Raw genomic sequence first — 11,760 nt, forward strand, 5'->3', positions numbered from 1 at the left:
GGATGTGCAAAATGTATCATCATGCACCACTTTGTGTCCCACCCCTCCAAAGGTCTCTGGCTTCCTTTTGCGCTGTTTTCCAACTGTCATTCTTTTGTAGTGCGTGCCAGCATCTGCAGTGAGAGAGAATGGATCCCGCATTTCTCTTCTATGCGCAGTTAGCTGTCATGAGGACATCGCTCATGGCAGCACAGTTACTCTCAGAGTTACTCGCAAAGTTAGCAAAGGATGAATCACAGGCACCCGAGTGTGATAAGGACGGCAGCAACTTATCAGTGCTTTGTGCATTCACAGAGCAGCTGCATATGGTAGACCGTCGCTTTTGGGCTAGGGAAACAAGCACCAATTGGTGGGACTGCATTGTCATGCAGGTGTGGGATGACGACCCATGGGTCCAGAACTTTAGGATGCGTAAAACAACCTTCATGGAGCTATGTGCTGAGCTGGCCCTGACCTGCGGCACCAGGACACCAGATTGAGAGCTGCCCTTTCGGTAGAGAAGCATGTTGCAATCACTGGCGAATCCAGACTGCTACTGGTCAGTTGCAAATCAATTTGGAGTAGGAAAGTCCACTATTGGGGCTGTATTACTCCAAGTGTGCAGGGCAATAAATCGCATCCTGCTACATAGGATCGTGACTATGGGAAATGTGCATGAAATAGTGGATGCTTTGCAGAGGTGGGTTTCCCTAACTGTGGTGGGGTGATTGATGGCACACACATTCCAATTTTAGCTCCAGACCACCTTGCCTCTGAATACATCAAGAGGAAGGGATACTTCTCCATGGTGTTGCAGGCACTTGTGGATCACCGGGGGTGTTTCACGGACAACAATGCAGGCTGATCTGGAAAGGTGCATGACGCACACATCTTCAGGAACAGTGGCCTGTACAGAAAGCTGCAGGCAGGGAATTTCTTTCCAGGTCACAAATTCACAGTGGGGGATGTGGAAATGCCCATAATAATCCTGGGAGACCCGGCTTACCCCTTACAGTCCTGGCTCATGAAACCTTACACAGGGCATCTGGACAGCAGCATGGAACGTTTTAACAACAGGCTGAGCAGGTGCCGTGTGGTAGTTGAATGGGCCTTTGGCTGTTTGAAAGCTCACTGGAGGTGTTTAAATGGCAGGCTAGACCTTACCAATGATAATATTCCCATGGTCATAGCCATGTGCTGCACTTTGCATAATCTGTGTGACTCTAAGGGTGAAATGTTTGCTCAGGTGTGGAGCACTGAGGCAGAGTGCTTGGCTGCACAGTTTGAACAGCCAGATGCTAGAGCTGTCAGAGGAGCCCAGAAGGTTGCTATTAACATCAGAGAGGCTTTGGGGAACCATTTGACAATGAGGGGCAGTAACACGTTTGCTTTGGAGTTGCTTTCCTGGTACATCCATGTACAATTTTGGGGCCCAAGATCCGTGCAACACAATGCTTTAGAAGCCTGTTCCCGAGAGTGAATTGATTGCTATACGCTTTGTAGAACACAGAATAAAAACGCTGTACCATTAAACACCTTAGGCTTTATTTGTTGTTAAAAAGGGGAAAACCTCACAACGGTGTGTAGCTCCAGCTATCACTGTGCAAGATGTGAGAGGGGGTGGAGTGATAGGGAAACTCAGGAGTGCTGTGAAGTGAAAAGTAATGTGTGGGCATAGAGGGGGGTGGGGTTGACAAGGAATTGTGCATCTGCTGCAGTGGCGCTCGAACTCGGATCGGCTCAGTCTGCAGCTGTATCAGAGACTTGAGCATCTCTGTCTGATCCTCCATAACTTTTATCATCCGCTCTGTTGCTTGCCTAGCAAAAGCAGCATTCTCTTTTCTGTCCTGCCTTTCAGCTTCCCAGCACTCTCTGCCTCCTGGTCTGTCTCTCATCGCGCTGCAGCACCTCACGGAACATGTCTTCTTTGCTGTGCCCAGGTTTTTTTCTTATCTGCCGCAGCCAGTCCGCGGGGGTGTGTGATGTGTTCTTCACGGTCTGTACTAAACAGAAGAGGGATTGTTACATTCCAGCAAACGATTGAAACATTTTAATAAAAAGGGCATTTTGCTAGTATAAATCACTTTCTCTCTGAGATTCTAAGGAGGCACACAGCTCCGCGAACACCCCAATAATGGTGAGTTTCGGGAGTGGGGGGAAGGCGGTTGTCAATATGGACAAAAAGGTCATGGCTTGCAGGGCAGCTTTGCAGGGAATTCATTCTAAAATTATCCCACACTTTTTCACAGGCGGCCAACTTGCTGGCTGACATCTCGCTGCTGCAGGTGACCAGAGAAACCAGGGCTCAGCTGCTGAAAGCTTGCAGCTTCCACCCCGGGCTATATGCAGCTCAGCTATGTACCGCTTTGGTCCCAGCTCCAGTGATTGCTAAATGGCACGGTACAGTTTCCTACAATGGGGGAACTAACAAGGCTGCAATCCCTTGGAATCTGTGGCAGAGGATTAACAAGTAACTCTTGGAAACTTTCCAGAGCCTCTCTCTGGAGGATTCCCTGCAGGTCTTGATGTCCATCGACACCCTGCTTGGCCTTGCAGATTAGCTACACAGGGCAATGTCCAGCTCAAAGAAAACACTACCTGCCTTCCACTTTTCTATTCTCTACACAAGCCACAGCAACTTACCTGGAGTCTCATCTGCTTCCTGCTCCCCATTGAGCACTTCTGGAGTGGAGAAAAGTTCCTGGCTGCCTGCCCCACCGGGTGACCCTGCTAGGAGCACCACAACCTCTTCTAGCTTGTCTTCTTCATCCACAATTTCAGCCTCTGGGTTACCCCCTTTTTCAGCTGCATGTGAAGTATCCACGGGGCAATTGGCAATGGAGGTGGGGTGACCACCGAGGATAGCATTCAGCTCCTTATAGAAGTGGCAGGTCTTAAGTGCACCATCAGAGCGTTGTTTCGCCTCCCATGTCTTATAGTATGCCTGCCTCAGCTCCTTTATCTTCGCTCTGCACTGTTGCGTGGGCCGATCATAGCCCTTTTCGCACAAGCCTTGAGAAATTTGCCCATATGTGTCCCAATCCCTACGGGTCACTCGCAGCTGCGACTGAACAGACTCCTCTCCCCATATACTGATCAGATCCAACAACTCAGCAATGGTCCAAGCAGGAGCATGTTTGGTGCGATAGCCAGCCATGCTTACCTGGGAAGCCACCTGGGAAGCTCCTCTGGGAAGCCAGCAAGCAGGAAATGAGATTTAAAATTCCTGGGGCTTGCAAGAGGGAGGGGCGGGTTGGCTGCAGGGCAGCGCAGTTCAAACCGCTGACCAGAGCGGCAGCATGGGAATTGTAGGATACTTTCTGGAGGCCAATAAAATCGGAAAAAAACCTGGCTGTTTGTCAACAATAAAGGGAGGGGAAAAGACAAAAGTCTCTCGTAAGGGTGGAAGCTTTTTGTCACCAAAACTAGGAGATTGTTTTTTTCTCCGAAAAAAGTGACCTTGCAGCGTGTACGCTATCGCTGTTTAGTCACCAAAAGCCAGTTTTTGGTGACAAAACTTGCCAGTGTAGATAAGCCCTAGCACCCTAACCACTGGACCATCCTTCCTTTCACCGTGACTTGATCACTTTTCAACTTACTTACCTTTGTTCAATGATTACATTTTTACCACCTTCTTTACATTCTAAATGCCTTAGTAAAGAAAAGTACCAACCTAATAGGGTGTCCCTGACTGAGTAGTAATGAAGCCACACAAAGCAGTTATAAATACTGCAGTTTGTAACTTGTGGTTCAGTTCCATTGGGCCCAAGGAGACTCAGCCAGTGCTGTGTAGCAATCACATAGTCTGGGTGAGTGGTATTCTTTGCACGGTCTAAAGCATCTAAGAACTGCTCTTTCTCCGCTGCAGTCAACGCATGGACATTTTTCCGGACAAGAAGTGGCTTCCTTTCATCACAGCTGGGGCCAGTCCAGCCAAACTTGCAGTCACCACAGTTATAGCCAGCAAAGTTTCCTATATTAAGAAAGAGTTTGGGTTTAGGAAAATGTGTCTATATTAATCAATACACAAAAGAAACTGAGACTGAAATGCAAAGGAATTGAGTTGGTTAGTCTGTCTTTTCCCTAGAGATTTCTATTCTGGCAAGGTTCAACAGCTGAGAATATTGGCAGCTTTGTCAATTGCTTAACTAAAATGATGGCTCATTTCCCAGAAACACAGCAGGGCCAAGATTCATAGAAGGCTGGTTATCAAGATAAAGTGCCAGATAAAGGGCTTGATCCTGCAAGGTACTAAGAACTCTGGCCCTGATCCAGCAAAGCATTTAAATATGCCCATAGTCTCATTGAACTTAATGTGACTACTCACCTGCCTAGGTTAAGCAGATAATAAAGTGCTTTACTAGACTGGGCCCAGAGTATGCAGCATCGTACAGGACCAAGCCCAAAGACAGGATGTCTGACAAAGACTCCTGCTCTTTAAAAGTATTTTTAAAATAACAAACCACAGGGCTACTGCTGGTGGCACACTGAGGTATCATTCAATGGTGCAGTGATACTATGTAAAAGTATGAAAAATTGTATTGTACTATGTGTAAAGGTCTTTTCTCACCCCATTGCCTTATTTCTAAAACAGGCAGGCATCCCTCTGTTGACAAGTACTTTCTGTGCTGTCTACTCAGGTTTTTACAGTATTATGAAGATCTCTGGAATACATGGTATAGGGAAGCACAGTCATCCCATATGGCTCAGTTTTAGCACTGCCACATAATCTAGAGCCAAATAACCTTATAACAACAACGTGCAAATTTATTCTACAACAACTTCATAAGGGCTTTTAGGATTGCTACTGGGCAATCCTGTCAGTTACTAAGCTTTATTAGATACTTTTAGAATTACTTAAATAATGGGATTTAAATCTTGCTCTGTTTTCTCAGCCTGATTATCAATTGTACTTCCACAGGTTAATGTCAACATTATTCTTTCCACCAAATGAACTAGCCCATCCGCTTTTCTTTGAAAACTGTAATGGTAAAATAATGTGATTAATTTCAGACCTGGATTGAACTTTACTGTATTGTACTTGGGGGTAGAAGTTCAGCACACATTCAAAATACAGAAATTTAACTTAGAAAACTGAAAAAGAGGCAAGAGCAATGAATGCTGATAACTCCTTATAGCTTTTCAGTGATTCTGAAGTACTTCCTTATCCAACCACTGTCACGATCTGTGCCAGAAACTGCTGTGATCGCTTAACAATAATCCCTTTTAGTGGCTAAACAATCATATAACAGATTCTGCTGTCAATTACTTCAGCTTTACACTTATGTAGCTGAGATCAGAATCTAGCCCAAATACAAAACCCTTCTCATTTGAACTGAAGTGTAAGTATAATTAGTGTGAATTGCCATTTACAGGGGCCACATATTAATGCATCCATTCATAAATCATGCTTGCAAAGTGCTTTGTCTAATTCAAAATACACAGCTTATTCAAATAAGAATGAGCTTCTTTCCCCCCTCTGGTATGGAGGAACTGTCTCAAGAATTGCAATCACTCCTTTCCATTATAAGAATTTGCAAAAACTGAGTCGAACGATAGGTACAGTAGGTGCACTTAAATGAACTGGAAAAAGCATGCAACAGATGCAAAGTTTACATCTGAAAATAACTAATGTTTGTATGTTATCTTTCAATTAGACTTACGCCAAAATGTACTTGACATCCATTTTAAAGAGTTGATATTTTTGCATCTACCAGCATATTAAGTCAATCCTTTACAGAAAGCAAGGTTGTGAAAGCAGCTTTTCAATAAGTTCTTTGACCACAACTCTCTTTGGAAAGAAGGGGGAAAGGCATTGGGTTTCACTGATCACAGTTTAGTATCATATTAAACAAAGTAGAACCAAAGCATTATATCTGCTTAGAACTAAAATGAGTAAAGAAAAATATGTTTAAGTAAAGTGCATGATTCAACAAAAAAAATTCAATCAAACTTCAGAAAACTATTAGATTACTTATCCTGGACCTCTCAAAACTGTTATACTTTCAAAAGAGTTCAACTCCCCAATAGGCAACTAAAAGATGTGGCCAAATTTCCAAAAGTGACCACAGTGGGAGCCATTGGGTACTCAGCAATTAGTAAAATCAAGCAATTTATCTGGATACATAAGGGCTTGTCTATACTGTGAAGAAAAGCACACCAGAGGGGTGTAAACTGTACAGTGGTCTAAAGTGCTGCACTCTAATTGCCCAGCGGAGATCTTGCAGATGCACTCTACAAGGGATCTAGTGCATATTGCTGCAGTTCCGTTTGAAACAGTACTACATTACTACACACTAGGAGTCTTTTACTGTGTCAGCAGCAGGGTCTACACAGAGCAGTTAGAGCACAATACTTTAGAGAGCTCTACAATGTACACCACTCTAGCGTGTATTAAAGACAAGACCTTTGTATGGATATTGAAAATCTTGGCCACTGCCTCTTAGAGAATCTTTCATCAGTGTTGCTTACAAATTGCCACTAATGATGTGCTGTGCCTAACGGGCATATTCTAGCCCAATACAATCATCTACACAGCAAATGGAGTTACACCCTAGCTACCTAAGAGACTTGATGAAGACAACACAAAATGTTGCCCACCAAAAATGTTCAAACTTGGACACTCAGCAACTGGACCAATTTGCAGAATGAAAGAAAAGCATGCACACAGCAACCAACAATCACTGTGCGGAAACTATTAAAACCAATCCGACTCCTGAGTCAGCACAGATCTTTTAACATTCCACTGGAAGAGCTGCTGCATTCAGCATCAATCTGGTTGAATCTAAATAGAGTCCAGATGACTTCTCTTAAAGTCATCTCTTGAGTAGCAAATGTTGCTCCTGGTTTTGTGTTTGATCACTGCTGTATTTATAGAATAGAAACTGTAAAGAGGAGGAGTATAAAGGAACCTAAGATAAAAGAGAGGAAAAATCGTGCGCTAATGAAGGCAAAGAGAAAAGCTGGATGTAAAGATGTGAGGAAAATGACTGCTCCAAAGAAAGAACAAAGGATTAAACAATAAGTCAGCTAGCTTAGGACGCAAACCTGTAAACACTTACTCATATGCTTAACTTTACTTCCATATAGGGTGACCACATGTCCCATTTTTAAAGGGACAGTCCCGTTTTTGGAGACCTTTTCTTATATAGGAACCGATTACCCCCCGCTCCCTGTCCCGTTTTTTCACAGCTGCTATCTCGTAACCCTACTTCCATATGTAGTCCAACATCAACTGGATTTGACTTCAATGGGGCTTCTCGTATGAGTAATGTTAAGCATATGAGTAGGATTGGGGACTTGATTCCTTAAACTTTAAAGCATCAGGTTTCGAATACTTAAATTCTTTAGAATTAAAGGTTTCAATCAACTTAGATATTCTACCACAACTAGGGTGACCAAATAGCAAGTGTGAACAATCGGGACTTTTTTTTCAGGGGGATATAATTGCTTATATAAGACAAAGCTCCTAACCACAGCAGATAAATCATTATATAGCGGTAATTTGGATGAGATCTTAGAAAACAAGATCTTCTCTGTTCTGAAAGCACATTTAAAATCCCATGGTATTTGCAATAAGAGTCAGATTGGTAAAGCTATTCTTGGCCAGAATTCTCTCTTTCTCTCTCTCTCTCTCTCTCTCTCACACACACACAGACACACAGACACACACCATCTCTCACATTTGCCCATGTGCACCCCCCACATTGAATATAATTAAGCATGCTGTGCACCAGGGCCTTATCCAGGAAAGCCTACCTGTACAGAAAAGTATTAAGCACTTGCTTAAACTCAAACACATGCCCAAGTGCTTGCCTGAATAACGATCCAAATGGCTCTCTGTGATACCTGAATTTAGTTTGCTAAACTTCTGGGGATCTTCCAAAATAAAAAGAGAGATAGTAATGTAATTTTTTATTATTATTTTATTATTTGTAAAGTGTTTGGAAAATATGAAATGCTGGATTAATATGCATCTGAAGAAATGAGATTTTTTACCCACGAAAGCTTATGCCCAAATAAATCTGTTAGTCTTTAAGGTGCCACCGGACTCCTTGTTGTTTTTGTGGATACAGACTAACATGGTTACCCTCCGATACTTGGATTAATATTATCAGTCTAGCCAAAATCAACATTAAAAGAACATTATTAAGGTTGCAAAGTCAAACTCTCCAAAGTTAGGAAACGCCAGAGTTAAGGTTGCCTGTGCATGGGTATTATGATACAGACTTTATAAACATGATCACAGACTATTTTTTCCATAGTACTCCTGCCTGATTCAGTGTGCAGGATGGACCGGCTCTGGGGAAGGAGCAGGGCTGTGTAGTTAAGGAAGCTGTTGTTTGTTGGACCTCTGTCTCATTTGTTGCAGCAGGTAGAAGGTGTGCAGGGAATAAGGCAGCGAATCAAAAAAAAAAAAAGAGAAAGGACAGGCTCATGGTTAAGGCAGTTGAATGCTGTGCTGGAGAACTGGAGTCTATCTCTGCCTCTGTCACAGAGTTCCTGGATAATGCTGGGCAAGTCTGAAACCAGACAGTTCACAGGTGGTCACTAACTGTGTATTCCATTTTCTGGATGCCTGAGATGAGACCCTGGGGTGTGAGACCTCAGGAGCACTGAGCACAGACAGCTCCAACTGAAGTCAGTGGGAGCTATGCTTTGGAAATATAAAGTGCTACATAATGCAAATACTCTGAATAATCAGGTCCCAATTATCTCAAACTGGGCACCCAAACTTAGTGGATACTTTTAACCTTAATCTCTCTGGCCTGGCTCAACAAAGGAGCCAGAGAAAGAATGACTCTGTAGCCTGGTGGTTAGGGTACTCACCTAAGAGGAGGGAGACCTGGAGCCAATCTCCCTGCTCCAATAACTTGTTAATCATTTTTCTACAGTGGAACAACTTCACCAGGAGATGAGAGACCCAAACATCAGAATCTCCCATAGTTCCGTGGTTAAAGTACTCTCCTGAGAAGTGGTTACCCCTCTTCAAAGCTTTTCTCCTCATCAGTCACAGGGGGAATTAAACCTGGGTCTCCCACATTCTGGGCAAGCAGTCTAACCAGTGAGCTAAAAGTTACAGGGAGGGGGCACCCGCTCCACTGGCTGGATTTTGAATGGAACCTGGTCCAGTAGGCAGCCTCTGAGCATACCTACCACATTGAGCCCCACAGGTGACATAGGCACTCCTCTGCTTATCTTCCCCCAGTTTGTGGACTTCACTGGAGCTTAGGTGGGAAATAGGCATCCACATACAAGTGAGGCAGCAGTGCATGTGCTCAGCGGCATAAATTTAGGCAACTAAGGAATTTCAACAGTAGAAATTTAGTCCACAAGTGAGGTTAGGCAGCAACTGAGCAGGGGTTTGGTGGATCACGGCAAAGCCTAAAAGTCAGACATAGGTGCCTAAGTACCTTTTGGGATCTGGGCCTCAGTTCCCAATCTGTAAAATAGGGATAATACCACCCCCACACCTCACAGGGGTGTTAGGGAGAAACCTTAATTAATGTTTATGAAGCACTCAGATACTACAGTGATGAGTGCCATAGACATGCCCATGAGGAAAGTAATAATTCTGTCTTCAGTGAAGGGTTTGAATAATGTATAGTAAATAAGGTCTAGGACCACACATTGAACAACAAGGATATACCAACATATTGACTAGCTGCTCATTCAGTGAGCACTGTCTATCCTGTGCACTGAATGATGCAGGGGTCCTGTGGAAAAATTAGTATGTGATCATGTAATTAAAGACTGTATCATAAAGCATACGCACAAGGGAGGGGGACAAATTAAGTTTGCACAGGCAGACTTAATTCTGGCATTTTCCTAACTTTCGAGTGTCTGACTTTTCAACCTGAATAGTGTTCTGTTAACATTATCTTTTATACATAGTTCTATATAATAGCACAGAAAAAAGACAAGAGTTCACGATCAAATGCCCCAGTCTTCTAAAAGCTTATGCATGCACATACAGTTAGTTAGGCACATGTATATGTGTTTGCAGGATTAAGGCTTAATTCTGCACTCCTTTGTCAGGTGAATCATCCCGTTGAAGTCAGTGTGCTATAGGATATTGAGGGTTTGATGTTCACATAGTGTACTCAGGACTTGAAGTCAATGGGACTCCTTATCTAAGGTTCTGTCTGCACTGCAAATTCAACTGCATTGGCGGCTGCTACAAAGCAGTTTTCTCTCCACAAAGTTAAAACCACTGTTCTATTTTGCAATGCTGATGGGACTCAGTTATCTTGTAAGCATTGTACTAAATCCCGGCATGTGTCCAAATTTTAGCACTATTATTAAAGCACTACTAAGTCCTGTTGGCTTTAGCACAATTCTTAACATTAGGTCCTGTCAGCACTGCAAAGCAGGACTAAGTTTACCAGTTGGGATCCCTGACATCCATAAAATTTTCAGGGCAGACAGTGCAAAATATTACTCTGGTAGTAATTAATCCCAACTCAACATGTGCTGATATAGGTGTACAGCTTCATCCAGGGCTTTGGAGCTATGCTCGGGCTCTGCTCCAGCTCCAGGCAAAAACCTGCAGCTCCACTGCTCCGGAGCTGCTCCACGCTCCAGCTCCAACTCCGGGCTCTGCTCCAAAGCCCTGGCTTCATCCATACACATTTCTACAGTCACAAACCCTGTCTATCCTACCTAACAAAACAGATTTAAATATGGGTAGAGGTGGGATGGAACAGCCTCATGGCCAAACCATGTACCAATAATGGGGGGCGCTGGGCAGGGAGTTCCTGACCTGTGAGTACAGAGGGAAAAAACAAAATTTAAGCATGAGAGAAAACCATGCTCTAAACCTGTTTGGTGTCTAGGCCAGTTCATGTTCCTCTCTCACCGGTAGAGTACGGCTTGGCCATATTTGTAGTACAGCTGGGAGGGATCACCCTTCCTGATCCCTTTTCTACAATCAGGGATTTGCTCTTCTCTGGAGCAGAGTTAGTCCATCCCTTTCCTCCTCTTCTCACCTGTGCACTGGCAGCTCTGATTGAAGAACTTCAGGGGCCATCGTTCCCGGTCATCCACGTTGCGGAGGGTGTACGGGCCGCTCCATGGCCTGGTGTCCACCTGCACCTCCCTGCATGATCCCCTGCCCTGCTGGGAGCCACACACATTGCCTGGCTCTTGCCCCAAGGCTGGGCAGCAGCGCTTGGCCAGCAGCGCCTCTACTGTCATGCAGACACGGGGGAACTGCGCCTCAGCCTGCGGAGCGCAGCAGCAGCTCAGGTAGCCCAGGAGAGCAGAGCAGAGCCATCTCACCCACTGCAGCTGGGAGGTCATTGCTGCAGGGACCACGCTCTGTGCCGGGTTTGGCTTCCAGCAATCAATGACAGGAGTGAGGGTGTTTCATGAACAGCCTCTGGACAAGAGGAGGACCGCACTTTTTCCCAGATTCTCAGCAGACTGAGATAATTTCCCTCACTGCTTATGAAGTTGGCATTTGGCTTTTTGTTTAATCCTTGACTCTAACTGCCATGAATGTCCTTTGCTCTTTGGTGCTTGCCAAGATTTATATAGAGGGTGGGAGAAGCTCTCATTAGGAGGATTAGCACAGCCTAAATCCTCGTGTTCAGCACATGACTTCAAGGGTGAAAAGAAGCTGGGGGGGGGGGGAGTCCTTAGGGGCTTTGGAACTCTGTGAAGGAGGCACATTCTTGGATTTACTTCTCTTTGTCTTGTCTGTCTCATGTGCTTTGCCAAACTGCTGACCTCAGATTGTGCCTGGGGTAGTTGGGGATACAGGGCTTTTTTGTTTGTCCG

The 11,760-nt window shown here is 44.4% G+C and overlaps 1 protein-coding gene across 1 annotated transcript in view; it reads right to left on the reverse strand.

Moving 5' to 3' along the window:
* Positions 1-11,445, reverse strand: part of DCT (dopachrome tautomerase) — a 30,304-nt gene extending 18,859 nt beyond the window's left edge. Inside the window, exons 1-2 of the mRNA XM_054008195.1 lie at positions 10,968-11,445; positions 3,653-3,952 (exon numbers count right to left, since the gene is read on the reverse strand). Coding sequence (XP_053864170.1) covers positions 3,653-3,952; positions 10,968-11,280 — 613 coding nt within the window. The 5' untranslated portion in view covers positions 11,281-11,445. The remainder of the gene's footprint in view (positions 1-3,652; positions 3,953-10,967) is intronic.
* Positions 11,446-11,760: the final 315 nt, after the last annotated feature.

The sequence above is a fragment of the Malaclemys terrapin genome, chromosome 1 (genome assembly GCF_027887155.1).
Source record: "Malaclemys terrapin pileata isolate rMalTer1 chromosome 1, rMalTer1.hap1, whole genome shotgun sequence".
Taxonomy (NCBI): Eukaryota; Metazoa; Chordata; order Testudines; family Emydidae; genus Malaclemys; species Malaclemys terrapin.